General features: G+C 42.7%; 1 protein-coding gene across 1 annotated transcript in view; it reads right to left on the bottom strand.

Moving 5' to 3' along the window:
• Nucleotides 1–17128, bottom strand: part of CCDC149 (coiled-coil domain containing 149) — a 99493-nt gene that overhangs the window by 58738 nt on the left and 23627 nt on the right. Inside the window, 2 exon segments of the mRNA XM_060103568.1 lie at nucleotides 5648–5686; nucleotides 7153–7314. Coding sequence (XP_059959551.1) covers nucleotides 5648–5686; nucleotides 7153–7314 — 201 coding nt within the window.

The raw sequence follows: 17128 nt of genomic DNA, 5'->3' as shown, positions 1-17128 counted from the left end.
TGGCCGCTGAGCCTGCGCATCCGGAGCCTGTGCTCCGCAACGGGAGAGGCCACAACAGTGAGAGGCCCGTGTACCGCAAAAAAAAAAAACCCCAAAAACACCAAAATGTTGATTATGCTTCTTCCCCATTCACACAGCCTAAGAGTTAAATATGGAACAAAACCCTGAACTAAAACACTGAACTACAAGTGAGCAGATTTGGATTTTTAGGCCTGCTCTATTAACCTGCTGTGTGACCTTGGACAAGTCACAGGAAAAATAAAAAATAGCCAACACCCATTGAGCACTCACTAAGTAGAAGGCAATGGGCATTAGAAGCATTATCACACCAATTCTTTATAAAAACTTTATGAATATATCTCATGCTTTTGTTCATTTTGGAGAGGAGGAAATTGAGTCTCAGAAAGGTAACACAGCTTGCCCCAGATCACCCAGCCAGCAAGTGGAAGTGTTATATTTGAACCCACAAAATTGGATGCCAGAACCCAAGCTTTTATCTACTGCCACCCATGACGCTGCCTTGAGACTTTACGCAAGACCTAACTTGCAGTGTGGCCGCAGAAGACAGCTGGGAGATGACACACATACATAGATATATACGTGCATACACACATGCATACATGGTCTCTGAAAAGCACAAAGCACTGCCAAGACTGAGGATGGGGTATTGCTTCTACTTATATTTGAGAAGAACCCTCAATACATTTACAGTCAGCTTGAGCCGCTACAACAAAACACCATAGACTGGGTGGCTTATAAACAACAGAAATTTATTCCTCATAGTTCTAGGGGCTGCAAATCTGAGATCAGGGTGTCAGCACAGTCAGGTTCTGGGAAGGGCCCTCTTTCAGGTTGCAGATTTCTTGTTTTGTCCTCACACAGCCGAGAGCAGAGCAGAGAAAGCAAGTTCTCTCGTGACTCTTATAAGGACACTGAACCCCCTCGTGAGGACTCCACCCCCATGACCTCATCTAATCCTAACTCCCTCCCAGAGGCCCCACCCCCTAATACCATCACATTGAGGACCAGAGTTTCAACATATGAATTTGGGGGGATGTAAACATTCAGTCCATAACAGAGTGATGACAGTAATCTCTCCTGAGCTGAGAAATGAACAGGGGAGGAGTCCATAGAAATTCCTCCTTCAAGTCAAGAATAGGAAGCCACGGTTTCAAGGCTGATGGGCAACAAGATGCTCAAGGCAGCATCTTTTCCTTTTCCAATATGTGGATCTTTTGACCCCCAGGTCCCATCTGTTGCCCCAGCAGCTGGTTCTCATTCCAGTGCCTTCCGCTTACACAAGGTACCTTTGCTTTGCAGCTGGAGGGGTAAATACTTCACCTACTGTCTTGCCTTTGGGATAAACATGTGATATAAGACAGGAGACACCAGATCAGGGTGCAAGCTTCTACCCCTGTTCCTGCTGATGAAAAAGTTAAGAAGGTAATTGTGCCTCTCCTTTCCAGTACCAGATACACGGATGCCAAAGCTGTCTGCTTCAGGCTAAATGGAAAGTTTCATTGTAACCAGTGCCTGCAAATTCAATGGTGCATTTTCTTCTCCACAATGAGCTAATGAAGAGGACATCTTAACACTCCCCCTCACTCATCCAAAAACCAACCCCATGCTTTTATAAATAAACTAACTATATGTAAATAAAATTTGAAAACATATATTTTAAACAGGTAAGATTATTTTTCCAAATACTAGAACTATTTTCCTCCACTGTTAATCAAGACACTTCTTCCGTTACTAAGCCAGAATTCCCTCCTTGGCTTTGGGCTATCTTTTTCTCTCCACTGCACTGCTTACCATTTAACATCCTATATATTTTAATCATTTTGTTTATTGTCTGCTCACAGCATCCCTACTAGAATTAAGATGACTATATTATTTATCATCCAAACCAAGACACTTTGGAGAGTACAGGGAGCACTAATACAAATTATGCCAGGACAAGAGGTAAAAATGGCAATGATCCTGAGTAAACGGAAGGTCTGGTCGCCCGAGCTACAAGGCGAGTTCTAAGCATGAGCTCTGAGTGGACTGCAGGACTTTGAACTGTGGCTCCACCAATTACTTATGTTATTTCCCTTGGGTAATTTACTTGACCATCATAGGACTAAATTTCCTCGTTTGTCTGATGGCAATAAGAATAATAACCCCCAACTCCCATGGTTGTGTGGGAATTAAATGGGATCATCCACAGTGCAATGCTGGGCACAGGGTCTGACAGACTGCAAGAGTGAGCACTCAAAAACACTGGCTGCCGTCGTTATTATCTGTCATTCCAAGACTCTCTCAAGAAGGCGTGTACAGCAGATGGTTAACACACGGTCTACCCAGCACCCCGTCAACATGACAACAGTAGAAGCTGCCTTGTATCTACAGGATGCCTGGCCATGCCCAGCTGACCTGAATGGACCCCTGGCCTGAGCCTGGCCTAGGGGAGCTCCCCCCTAGGGAGCAGCTCTTTCCTACAGGTCAAAGACGTGGGGTCTGTAGCCCTCATGTGGTCAGCAGCCACGTTTCCTATTCTACAGAGAAAGCAGGTCCAGAAAAAGAAATGACAGCTGACACAGAGAATGCTGAGGGCAGAGGAGAGAGCTGGGGGCACCTGAGTCCAGGTGGTAGCTGGTCCTGAGGCCTGGCTGCACTTCTGATGCCCAAGGTTGCTGCTTACCCAACCCTTTTGAGGTCCTATGAGCCAGGAACTTCTCTTTGGCCCAAGTTATTTCAAGCTGCCAAGGGTAACCAAAAGGGTCCTGACAACAGCACACTAATATATAACTGATTAAAAAAGAAAGGGATGGGGCTTCCCTGGTGGTGCAGTGGTTGAGAGTCCGCCTGCCGATGCAGGGGACACAGGTTCGTGCCCCGGTCCGGGAAGATCCCACGTGCCGCGGAGCAGCTGGGCCCGTGAGCCATGGCCTCTGAGCCTGCGCATCTGGAGCCTGTGCTCCGCAACGGGAGAGGCCACAACAGTGAGAGGCCTGCGTACCGCAAAAAAAAAAAAAAAAAAAAAGAAAGGGATGATAAGGAAGAGGAGAAGATGATAAATATTTATTGACGCTCACCTGGTGCCAGGCACTGTGCTAAGGACTCTACTTGCGTACGTTATCTCATTTGTTGCTCACAGCCACACTATGTGGTGGGTACCATATTTATTCCCACTTTGTAGATGTGAAAGCTGAGGCTCAGACACCCAAAGGAATCTTCCCAAGGCCACACAATTAGTTTGGCGGGTGTCATTGCTGGCTCCCTAAGCCCCTCTATCCCAGGTGATTAATCTAAGCCCATTAATGTATAGTACCCTCCCAGTGAATGTTAGTAGACCAGGAATGGGAGTACGTCCTATAATGGCCCAGTGAAACTGGAGGGAAGGACTCATATTCCATGGCTGGGTTTTCTGCCTTTCCTGCTTCGAGGAAAGCTGATGTTAAGTTCAAGAGGAAGCTGACGTTAAAATCGGCATAATGCTAGAGTGGTCAGATAAAATATAGGATGTCCAGCGCAATGTGAATTTCAGATTAATAATCAATAATGTTTTAGCGTAAGTATGTCGCGAATATTGCATGGTATATACTCTTATACTAAAAAAGTATTCATTGTCTATCTGAAATTCAGATTCACCTGGGTATCCTGTATTTTTCTTTGCTAAGTGTGGTAGAGAGGAGAGAATGAGTACAGGATGACAGTACGGCATCTGAGACCTGCACTACCTCTCAACTTGTGGTTATGCAAGGGCATCGATTCCTTTATTGATTAAGCAGTTTAGAATTTCTGTCACTTGCACCCCAGTCCGTCCTATGTCATCCATCCCAGGCAGGAAGAACGCAGAGCAAGCTCACACCACCACACTAAATCCTAAAGGGACAGAAACTAAATGCCATATTAAAAGCTACAAAGCCAGCGCTTAGGACATTGAACTTGTTTTGTTTGTTTGTTTGTTATTTAGAGCTGTAAGAATGCAGCTTGACAGACTTACTGGAATTCATCAGATTCTCTTCAGTCAATGTAAATTTTTTATTATAAAGTCACGGAACGTGAATCCACTTACACCGTAAAACTCCTTCATGAATACTAACAAACTCTAAAATCACAGCAAAGATGACAGCTCATAGCCACCAAAAACACAGAAACAAAAACATTAGCAATTCCACATTAAGGATCCCAATTTTTAAACATTTATGCTAACTTTCCATGTCATTTTGTTTAGGAAAAAAACACATCAATTAGCTCCATAGAAAATTTTGACTTTAAATCAAACCTGGAGCATTACAAAATAATCAAATAAAATAGGAAAGGAGTGTGGGAGTGAGCAGAACTGAATGACTGAAAGGACAGCCATAGGACTGAGTTGTTATTTAAGGGTGAACGTCGTGTGTGTGTGTGTGTGTGTGTGTGTGTGTGTGCATATGTGCACGTGCGCGTCTACTGTTTACTCAGCATCGAAAATCACAAGGTAATGAATCTAAGGAGTTTATATGCTGTGCCAGGTATATGATCAATGAACAAAAACAGGATGTTGTCTTAGCCTTTACAGCTATGAAGACAGCAAACAATTCCTGTGTCCTTATTTTCATCCACCAGTTTTGAAGCCCTGTTCTGGTGCAGAGCATTTCCCATAACACGGTACACACAGCACTAACATCACCATCATCCAGGCTCCCCTCAAGCCCATAAAGTGCTGTAAGTCAGCGTATGTCAGTACAGAACAATTGTAAAGTTGAGGAAAGTGTTAAAACGCAATATATCTATATATATGCATGCAACTATTTAAAAAATTTGATGTACGATATTCCTGGACATAATGCTATAAAAGTATTAACTGTCCTTATATTGATCTATACATTTAACAAAACCCCAATCAAAATACCAATAGGTATGGGTTTGGGGGGGTGGGAATCAGAGGAGGACTTGATAAAATATTTGTCAGTTATATCTATAAAAAGAAACAAGAAACATCTGAAAAGAAAGAGCAAAGGGAAGGAGAATAGCCCAAACAGGTATTACAAGTATTATAAACAAAAACAGAATAATGTGGTACTAACAGGACAATACAGGAAGCTCAGTGGAACAGAACAGAAAGTCCAGAAAGACACACACACACACACACACACACACACACACACACACACACACACACACACGGATTTGTCCATTGCTAAAAGTGGGTATCCAAAATCCGTGGGGAAAATGGATACTCAATAAACGATGTTGGTTACCATTTAGGAGAAAAGAACATAAATGGCTTATGAGTTTTAGTGAGATGGCTTTTAAAAGTCTCAAGTGGCTGGAGCTAAAGAGCAGAACGGCATCCATCCACAGAACAGTAAGCTAAAGTCCTCTAGCAGTGTGCTCTCAACTTGTGGTTTTCTAAAAGGATTCCCAAAAAGAAAGGGAGCACAGTCAACTGGTGTGCCTTCTTCCACCCTGTTAGACTTCACTGCGTTTCCTTCACCCCATCCTTAGGCCCTCTCTGTAGGCAGTATTTCTCTACCACCCACTCCCCCCAGTCATACAAAATGATTCTGGGAAGTTAGAAGATTTCTCTATACATTTTGGGATTCCCTAATCCCCCAGTTGTTGTAAGGCATCAATACGAACATTCTGAGAGTTGTCAAAGATCAGGAATAAGTCTTACCTGTTTCCTCTTTTCAGGGGGAAGTGATGGATCTCCATCCTACAAAGAAACCAATGTTACATTTTATTTTTTAAAAATTAGATGTGTGTAGATTCAAGAAATTGAACCGAACTATGAACTAAATTCAGACCCTCCCCTCTCCTGCCCCCTGCAACCAACAATGTGCTGAACCAAACTCAAATATACTTAAAAATTTTTAAACTATAAGCTGAACCAGAGTTATTTTGGGAAAACCTCTAAGGAATCACTCCCAATTAGGACCAATCTATGTATTTTCTAAACCTATGTGAGCCAAATAAATAAACTGGATTTATCAAAATTACTTCTGAGTAGAGCCTAAACAGAAATAGTATTTCATTTGGTTTGAGTTGAGCTCCTCTTTTAAATAGATCCAAAGGAATAGTAATGGACACATACAATGCACACACATACTTGAGTTTTCTCTATGGGCAGAACAATTTGGGGGGTGGGGATAGGATATGTTCAAAATAAAAGAAAATTAACTGAGAACTTCTAGTCCTATCAGACTTTTTGTCCTGAAAGGATTCAATTCCTCTCCCCCGTGTGCCATCTGGGAATACATAAATATGTCAGGTGAATGATAAATGCTCAGGAAATAGTACTTCTCTATCTGATGCTGTCCACATATAAGTCAACATTATTTTAACCTCAGGAATCTTTCTACCGTACTTCTGTTCCAGGACAGTTCAATGACCCCAGCACAGACGGTTAAATGTAAGCAATAGTGTCAGCACTTAAAAAAGAGATGGCATCAGTGAGGAAAAAAATAAGTGAGAATGCAAAATAGCACTATGCAGTTGGTATCCTCCATTTCAGTAAAATTTGCATCCTTAAAAATCTTGCCATATGAAAACTAGAGAAAATCTAATTGCCCAGGAAAGGGAAAGGTTTAAAAATTATGGAAATATTACTATGCACTGTTTTAAAAAATGAGTTAAATCTGTATATATGGCCTAGAGAGATGTCCAAAATAAAGTGCTGAGCGAAAAGAGCAAGTTTTAGAACAACATTTATATAAAGCTGTCCAATAGAACTCTCTGCAATGAGGGACATGTCCTACAGCTAACTGTCCAATATAGCAGCCACCATGGAAATGTTCTATATCAACACAATCCCATACGGTAGCCACCAGACCCCCATGGCGATTGAGGGCATGAGACGTGATAAGTGAGACTTTTCAATTTCATTTAATTCTAATTAATTCAAAATGAAATTTAAATAACCACATGCAGCTAGTGGCTTCTGTATTAGTGCAGATTTATAACATAAATCCTCTTTTAAAAAAAAAACCTCCATACAGTGTTAAGTAAATAGGCACACACAGATGCATTCAGATATGTGTGTAAGTTCATGGGCGCCAGAGCAAGCATCTGGAAGCATGTACTTATCAACTAGCAAGTGGGACTGGATCATGGAGGAAGTAGGGTGATGACTTTCACGTCTTAATTTTTCCACTTTGGAACTCTTTGTGACGTAATACGTACAATCAGCTCACGGTACTTCTTCTTTAGGGACTGGTGGCGCTCTCGAAGCTGATTGGCCATGAGTTTGTACTGGTCCCTTTCCTGCTGGCATGTGTCCAGCTCCTTGGAAAGGATCAGCAGGGCTTCCTTCTTACTCTCCAGCTTTCTCTTACACACCAGGTACTGCAGAACAAACACACGCAGGCGACTGCTCAGAACCGTCAACAGGCCTCCCTCCTCTCACCCGTGCTGGGGTTCACACACCCTGCAGAGTTGGTTTTGTTGCCTTTTTTGTTTTAAGAGATTGTATACCCAGAATCATCTGTCAGTCAATGACATGTGAGCCTAAAGGCTGCTACTGTACCTGACATAGTCCCCTCATGACAGAACCAAAACCTTGGACATTCATGAACTTTGGCCAACCGAGACAGGAAAAATAATTGATAAATAAGTTAAAAAGCAGAATCCTTTTAAACAATTACACAGATAGCTAAATAAATAGATAGTTGGACCCAAAATTTTATTTAAAAAAGGATTTAGATATCCAGGTAAGATGATGTAAAGTTCTATTAAAATTTTACCAAATGATATAACACGGAAAGATTTAATAAAAATTGTATATATTACTAACAATTACCTCTTGGGAGCAAAATTATTTGCATTTTTTAAATTCTTTATACTTTTCGGTGTTTTCTAAATGTTATAGAACACACCTATATGGCTTCTATAATAAAAAAAAGTACAAAAAATGTAATGAAAGATAATTTAATTGAACCATAAATTACTGCAATAGATTGTACCTGCCCATGCAACCCAGCAGACATTATCTCACCTCAGAATTTTTGTTCAATAAATTCGGTCAGAGGTGTGCACCTTCTCCTATGATTCCAGTGCAGACACCCACCACCCAGAGACCAATTTTATGAGCTAAGTATTTTAGTCACACTTTGAATCATCCCCCCAAAGTCAGGCGTATCTTGCTGGAATTCTTCCTCAGAGTTGCGGGATATCTTCGTCCCTCCATCTCCCCACTCCCCACACTGTGACCGACCCTCACCTGACAATCACCCACCACCTGGACCAGTGTGAGCCTGACTGGGATGCTGTCCTTTTATTGGATCTATAGTACAGTCTGGTGTTATTCACATATGTGAAATGTGGAACTAAATACCTTTTGAATTTGCCCCGTAAAATACCAAATTCAGAGCATTCATGAAAACAATTTATAGTTTCATTATACACTCTGACATGAGCACTTTGTCATTATGGACGCTCACACAAAGCAGACAGAGGATCAGCACTCCCATACCATTTGAGTCAATGCTCTTTCATGGACAAAAAGCATTACTCATATAGAGTGCTTGCTTGGAACTGACTTTGTTAAGTTCAATTTCAAATAAATGAAAGGGGAAAAAGAGAGTTTTGTGCATTAGCACATTTTTTTTCCTTAAAAAAAAAAAAGTAATTGCTTAGCTTCAAAAACAAAGGGGAAAGAAAAGGCATTCTGAGACGGATTTGAGTTCTAAGAGAGGACACTTCCACTTTGGATGAATCTTATTCCTGGCAGTAATGAGGTTGGAATCCTGCCTTAAAACATCCTGGATTTTAACACTTTGACATCGTCTTCGTGGAGGCAAACGGTTCTGTTGCCACAGTGATTTCTCAAGAGTAAAATCCCCAACGCGTAAATATCAGAGGAGAGTAGCCCAAAAACCTGAACTGCAATGTCCTAAGGGAGGTATTGAGATTTCACAGGAAAAAATACCATTTACACACAGTTTAACAGAGCTGCCCTTGTGCCTTCAGTTCTTTGCCTGTGATCAGCAGCCTCGGTTGGCAGTGCTGTTAGCGTTGGTGGCACAAAAACAGTCACCTTTGTCCCTTCAATGTACCAGATACAAATCTAAGGCCTCAAAAATATTCCGTGTCTTCCAACTTTGGGGAAGAAAATCGCAATAGTGTGGAGACGTTGTACAGTACAGCAGGCAAGATTAGAGTCACATCCAGTCTACTGAAGGGGACCAGGTAAGGGTCACCACTTATTGGCAAAGTAGAATTCAGGTTCCCTGACCTTGAACTGCAATCTTTTACGGTCCAAGAGACAAGCCATTTCTCTCCCAAGGCATGGTCCAAACAGGGCCTCGGAAGCTGTTTAAAGGGCAGTAATAGGCCTCCATTCCCTCTGGGTCTAAGACACCTGGTAGATGTACAGGCACAGAGTCCTCTGCTAAGACCCAGTGACCTGGGATTTGAGGAGCATCATCACTGCTCTTCGGGTCTCCTTAGGGCATGAAAACAGGACAATTATAAGCTCCATCAAAGGGAAAGAAACGGATTCTGTATAGAAGATGAAGCCACACCAAGAAAAGGGCGGTCTTTAGAAAGCCACTGCTGGACTGCTCTTTCTTTTGCTTAGTATGGTCTAGAACAGTGAATTTCAAAAATGTTATTCTACGTCATTTATTTTTATCAGCAGAACAAACCTTAGGCTGAAGCCTCATTTATAAACAGCTCAAAGTGGCGCTGCTCTGGCTGAAGATGGGACACCTCCCCTGTAGTCCGGCCACCCTCACGTGGCAGCATCCACAAGGAGCCCTGCTCTACATCACCCTGGGATGCTTGTGAAAATGCAGATTCCTGGGTCCCAGCTCAGACTACTCACCCTCTGCTCACTGCCATACTGCCTGAATCATGAATCTCTCTGGTGGCTGGCTCAGAAATCTGCAGTTAGCACATGGCACAGGTGATTCTTACTCCATCTATACTTTGAAAACCCAAGCACTGGAGGCCTCCAGCTTCACAGTGTCTCGAAAGTTAGAAACAATTAAAATAGTCTGGAGGGTCTGACAGGCCAGTGGCAGCTCAGAAGCTCAGGGCAAGGCTCCATCTCAGAGTCATTCCAGGGTTGTCGAAGCCACCTTTTATAGCACAGAGGGGTTCCGAACAAGTACAAGCACAGACTACCTTCTACCATCTGGCCAAAGAGCCTAAACATGCAGAGTCTCATTAAAATATCAATAGAAACTCTGGGATGTGTATGTGGCGGGGGGGGGGGGGGGCAGTGGGAGTGTTACCAGAGAATGGGATGGAATTTCTTGTTACTATTCTAAAATGGTGACAGTTTAGTCCCTGTGGTGGCAACTGCTAAATTGTCCCATTTTCTATCCCTCCAACTGGAAACAAACAAGCAAAAAACTGTCGCAGTGGTTGAGAGTCCGCCTGCTGATGTGGGGGACACGGGTTCGTGCCCCGGTCCGGGAAGATCCCACATGCCACGGAGCGGCTGGGCCCGGGAGCCATGGCCACTGAGCCTGCGCGTCCGGAGCCTGTGCTCCGCAACGGGAGAGGCCACAACAGTGAGAGGCCCGCGTACCGAAAAAAAAAAAAATGGAAAGAGAGAAGAAGGTGTTGAAGATCCTTTTCCGTTGGCAGCTCTGGACAACCAGCAAATGCACGGACTCAGCCTCAGCCTTAGAAGGGACCAGAAATAGAACAGAAAGCGAGACAAGCCAAGTCGCTGCGCTTGGGACGTTTCCGCTTCTAAAGGAGGATGAATAAGTGTAGACGATGGAGGGGGTGGACAGCAGAAAATCACCAGGCAGAGTCGGGAGGCCTCTGTCCAGATGTAAGTCTAGCAATGGGCTAATCATGAACTGCGGGGACCCTGGGAAAGCCACAGAACGCAACGAACAAAACAAAGTCACACTGCCTGGGCCTCAGTTTCCACACTTGGAAAATGAGTGGGGTTCCCAGAGTGCCCTCCAACTTGAGGAACCCATGATTTTAACATCCCATCCAATATCACTGGGGTGCTGGGGAGAACACTGTGGGGAGGGGCTCCAGGCCAGGAGGTATGACTCACTTCAAGCACCTAGAAATTGCTTCCTCTGCCTTGTCTAGGGCAGAGCCAGCTCAATGATTTCCAAAGATCACCTGCAGCAGTGGCAGTTCCAGAATCTCCAGACAGCTGCGGCTTCAGGACAGCCACCTGGTTGGAAAGGGTGCTGGGGCTGAAGCTGTTTGCAATCACAATTTACAATAGAGTGAGAAAAGGCTAAATGTCTGAGTGGTCAACATTAGTGCCTCTCTCCAGTATTTCTAGTTCTCCTTTCCTTGCAGGTGCTCGGAAGGACTATTCTTCCCCATTGCTTTGGAGTAAGGCAGAGCCATGTATCTTGCTTTATCCAATAGAGAGGGACTAGAAGGAACATGAGTCACTTCCAGGGTAGAAGCTCCCAAGAGTCAAGGTATGAACTACCAGCAGAACCTGGATCATGGAACCAGCACAGCAGACAACTGCCCTGAAGAGTCATTTGGGCCCACAGAGAAATTTGTGTGATCCAGAAATAAACTTTTGTACTGTTAAGGTACAAAGATTTTGGGGGTGTTTGTTATCAGAGCATAACTTAGCCCATCCTGACTAATACAGTCCACAGCAAAGTATAAGGGTAGGGAGGCTGATAGAGATCATATCTGCCCCTGCTCTGTGCTTCTACTGAGTTACCACAATGGTGAAGAGGATTAACATTATAACTATTATTATTACTATTAATAACAAAAATGAAAGTCGTATGGCAAATGCTTTCCATGTATAATCTCCTTTAATCCTCACAAAACCATAATGGGGTTACTGTGTTATTATCATGTACATTTTCTAAATGAGAAAGTGAGACTGAAAGAGTTTATATAATAGGCCAAGGGTTTGGCAGAGCTAGAATTCGAACCCAGGTTTTTGTACAGCCAAGCCTGTGGAACCCCAATTCCTGACAAACCAAGCACTCAGTGAAAAAACAACCAGAATATTCATGGAATTGGTTACTACATCTATTTGGTATTTTCAGCATAGGGAAGCTAAGAAAAGGGAATTTTAAATTTGGCTACTTTTTATACCTAGAATCTCTTGACCCACCCCCTTCTAAAACTAGATGCAAGGCCTGAAGGAAGAAGGAAAAAATAAACAAACAAAAATATAAACAAAGAATCCATGAGCATCTCTCCCCTCTGCTCCTCCTGAGGGAGCCAAGTAGAGGTTTCCATCCACTTAAATGACATGGGATAAAACTAGAGGCTGTTTTCTCAAAAGCGGCTTGGTCCTAACAATTTTCTATAAGCTGTAGTTGTTCTCAATCACTCATTCAACAAATATTTTCTGGGTGCCTTCTATGTGTTAGGCACTGAGCCAAGCATTTGGTCTCCTAAAGGGATAAATGGTCCTGGGGATTTTGAAATGGAAAAACATGATACTTGGATAACAAAATATAATTTCCACAATTCCTTATGGGTTTTTCTGAAACCCCCAAAGTTTTGAAAACTGAAAATGTGTTCGCATCCCGTTAGTGACCTCAGCCTATATGAGGGTTTTTTATTGTCTTTATGCCACTGATTGTGAATATTCATACATTTGCTGAAGACAAATCAATGTGTTTGATTTCCAGCTGCTGCCCAGAACTCTACTGGGGTTGATACACAATATACAGTACACTTATTACATTTCCTTTCAGACACCAAAACTCCTGCCTCTAAAACATATCTGGGGCCCAAGGATTTCAGGTAGGGAACCTGCCTATTATTTGAAAGTCACCCTTGCAAATCTCTGTATAGTCTCAAAGACATACTGGTGACTAAAATCAAATCTTTCTCAAACAGCAATTGTCCAAAACCTAAGAATTTATTAGATTTTGACTTCCTCATGTAGGCCAGGAAAAAACCAAAAGTGTGTTACATGCAGTAAATGTTCAAGCTGCCACAATGCTTACGTGCCTATTCCCATCACCTCACAATGTCTTTATTCTTGAGAATTAGCATGAATGCTGGAGTGGAAAAAAAAAAACCTCCCAGATAACCCAAGTGATTTGCCCAATTGCAAAGAACAAGGTTCCCAGCTGCCAGAATCTTCCATAATAGTGTCTTCCAAATTGTGGGTCACGATACATTAGTCTGGGTAGTGAAATCAATTCAGCTGCAACCCTCATTTTCTTTAAAAAAAAAAAAAAAGAACAAAAAATAGCGTGAATCCCATGCAGTAAAGATAAGCACTGCTTCCTGAAAATTTTCTTTTTGCATACGTGTATATGAATAAACATACATATATGCATGTTTTCACACATTTATGGTGGACTGCCATTTTAAAAGTTTGGAAATGACTCTTCTATAATAAGCCACTTTGCACATTTATTCATTCATTCAACAAATAGTTAGTAAAAGGCACCAAGAGAGGCAAGAGTGGGGCTGGGGGGTAGGTATTGGGCAGGAAAGAAAAGCTACACAGAGGAGATGATGCTTGAAATGAGTTTTGAGAGATGAGGAGGTATAAAAGGCACCCGAATAAAAGCCATTATGTAATAGAAATAATTAACCAGTTCTTTGGGATTGAAGCACAATTCTGATTAATTAATACCTGCTCTGCCCACCTTACTGAGATTACCATGAGCTTGAAATTCAACGTACTATGCTAAAATTTGGCTTTGGAAATGTTCTCAAAATTAAAGGCATTATTTTTACAGCAGTTAAAACTTACAAAACATTTTCCCAAAGACTCTCTCATTCGATAGCCAACACTATATGACAAGTGTGACAAAAACTGTTTTTCCCATTTTACAGACAAGATAGCTGAGATTGTCCTTCCCAGAGTCACAAAGCTAACAACTGTCAGCTTAAACTAGGCCTCTTAACTACAAATTCCAGGCTGTTTTTAGTATTCTATATTGGTACCAATTAAATTATTAGCAATTCCACAAATTACCTCTCTTGGGTCAAACTATATTTTTAACAAGACACTCTAGGAGATAATTGTGTAACTGAAAGCAATGCATTTTAATTCATAGTATTTTGAGACCCTGTTTGGAAGACAGGCAGCCCTCCTGGGGCCTTTTCAATCATATTCCATGGGGAGTGGCTGAGGAGATACAGGCTACCTAGAGTCCTGCTCAGTGGTCAGCCAACTCCATGTCCCAAGTGCTCTGGCTAGCCGAGTGTCGGCTGATGGGCTGTTCACCACACTGGGGTCTTCATCAGCTGAATCACGGGCATGAGACACTTTATTTTTCAAAGAGCACTTGAACTCATAATTGTCTAAGCTGTGACTCAGGCCCTAGCCCTCTTGGCTAACTCAAATTGTACCCCTGCCCAGCCCTGCAACAAGGTGATCTCATACGGTCCAATGACTTTCACTCTCATCTCTGTGCTGATTTCACCCAAACTGATATCACAGCTCAGACCTCTCATCTGTACTTCTTGCTCTGCTATCCAATGTGTAACTCTATCTGAACATCTCAGAGGCATCTTAAACTGAACCTTGATATTCCCTCGGACCTGCCCCGCCCCAAAACTTCCATCTTGGTAAATAAATGGTACAAACCATATTCGGTTTTCCATGAAAACCTTGGAATCATCCTTGCCTCTTCTCTTTCTTTGCCAGCCCTCATTTAATTCATCAGCAAATCCTATGGCACTACCTTCATAAGACATACTGAATTCGAATACTTCTCACCCACTTCTACCACTGTCACCCTCCTTCAAGCCACCATTAACTCCTGACTGGACTGTGGCCCTAGCCTCCTATTTCTACCTCCTGCTTCTACCCACCTACAGTCTATTTTCCAAGTAGTGACGAGAAAGATGCTTTTCAAATGATGGCAACATGTAGTAGCTCAAAATCCCCCATGGGCTCCCATGACCTTTAAAGCAAAATCCAAAGTCCTTCCACTCCCCCTTGCTCACTGCTCTCCACCCTCACTAGCCTCCTTGCTAGCTTTGACCACATCAGGCCAATTCCAACCTCAGGACCTTTGTACTGCCCTCTGCTTAGATTGTGTGGCTTCCTCCCTGGATTCATTCAAATATCTGTTGTAATGTCTCCTTCCCAGGAAGCTCTGCCACCACGCAGACTCTCAATCCCCTTATACTGTGTTACCTTCCTTCATAGCACTTATTATTTGACCTTGAGTTACATAACTAATTATTGATTTACTTTCAACATGTCCCGCTCCATGGCAGCAAGAACTGTGCTGTTTCATCCCAGATCCCCAGTGCTGAAAACAGCACACAGTGCATAGCTGGTGAATGAGAAAATTCAGTCTTACTACATCTTCAACATACCTGTGACACACGTGGTATGGTAGCCATTTTACAGATTCTCAAACTCACAGCTAGTGAAGACCTCAGGAATGATCTAAGTCAGGCCCCTCATTCTACAGATGAGGAAACTGGGATTCAGAATGGTGAACTGACTTATCCAGGGCTGGCTAGTAGGCCCCAGAGTTAAAACCTAAACTGAGGATTCTTCTCATTCCAAGTTCAGCACAATTCTCACATTACCAAGTTGAGGTACACATTCCTGGCTGGGGAGACATAAATGTCTATAAACTTACAATGGTACCTGGTACTTTTTTACAGTCAAAATAATTATTACAATAAAATAGATAATAATAGATGATAGTAAGTGGCCAAATCATCATTCATGAATACTTACTAACTATAGTATGTTAAATTCTGTAAAGAGATGAAAACAAAGCTCCCAGAACACAGAGAAAAGCAGTTTAGAGTAATGGTTGGGAGCATGGCAGAAAGAGCTGGAATGCCTGAGTTCAAATCTTGACTTTGCCACTCACTAGCTATCAATTACTTAGCCTCTCCATGCCTCAGTTTTCCCATTTATTAAATGGGTATAATTATAGTATCTTCACAGGGCAGATGTGAGAATTAAAAGAATTTGCGTATGTAAAACATTTAAAATAGTAAGTGCTGTATCCTCATTCATTGTTATTACTACTATTTCTATCACGAGGCAAGTGATCATAGCTTAGCAAAGAAGGTATTCAAAGAGTTGGAGCAAGATGTGAACATTTGAAATGGATTCCGAAGAATAGGTAGAAGGATGTGTTTTGTTTGGGGATAGATGGAGTTGTGACAGGTAGTGGTGATGAGAAAACAACACTCCTGGCAGGGAAAGAGCCACAGCAAAGCGCAAAGGTGAGAAGTAGGAAGACATATTGTCAGAACAGCAAGCAACGAGCAACGCGCTGGGCTGGCTTCGGTGGAGGGGTGGGAATAAAAGCTGTGTGAGATAAAGCTAGAAGGAGAGATAGATGGTGGCCGGGTCAGAAAGGGCCTGGAAGTGTTGCTGAGGAGTACAGATTTTATTCTGTCAGCAAGCAGGAGCCCCGAGGGTTTCTGAATAGGGGAGTGACATTAAGAATCCTTTCAGGAAGACAGTTCTGTCCTGACATCATGTGGTGTAAATTATCTTGGACTATACAGCTTGGGTAGAATTGGTTGCCAAGCTCACAAGGGGAGGGAAAGGATTTGAGGTTCAGGGTCCCCTGTGTAGACACAACTCTGGATCCTGCGTCTGATCCAAACTCTCAGGCTTACAAAGAACACACTGGCTTTGCTGTTTCTTAATGCGGGGTCTGCTATCACCTTGTCTAATGCAATATTGATAGGCAGGGTGCTACCCAGGCAACCAGATGCACTCATGGGTTTAGCCTCAGCCTCAGCCTCAGCAGCTGGTATCAGAATCACATCAGTGGGCGAGTGGGTGCCCAACCACACTCCAAAGGTCTGAGCTGAACAGGAAAATGCAGCACTTTTTGGTCACTCGGGTGGGACCAAGGGATACACACTGGGTTCTCCTTAGGCCTCCATTTTTGCTCTACAGTTAAGGTAATAATTCAGCTTGTCAAGTTCATGTGTAGTGTACAGACCAGGGATACTTGCTCTCTTCTCTACCCCAGAAAAGGAGGGTTTGTTTTCAGGAGAGGGGCGGGAGAAAACAAGTTAGTATCTTTTTGAATGTCTTCTATGTGCTAGACACTGTTAGGAGTAATAATAATGAGAAGACGACCTTTATTTGATTATAAGAGTAGGTGGGGCAGCCACTATTTAGTGAACATTACTACTTTCCAAATTGTGCCAAATGCTCTATTTGAAACATCCTATTTAACCCTGTGAAATAGGTTGTTTGATTAGCCCCATTTTGAGCTGAGGACACTGAAGC

Source organism: Mesoplodon densirostris, chromosome 1 (genome assembly GCF_025265405.1).
Source record: "Mesoplodon densirostris isolate mMesDen1 chromosome 1, mMesDen1 primary haplotype, whole genome shotgun sequence".
Lineage (NCBI taxonomy): Eukaryota > Metazoa > Chordata > Mammalia > Artiodactyla > Ziphiidae > Mesoplodon > Mesoplodon densirostris.
Note: the sequence above shows the minus strand (reverse complement) of the source record. Positions and strands in the feature narration are given on the sequence as shown.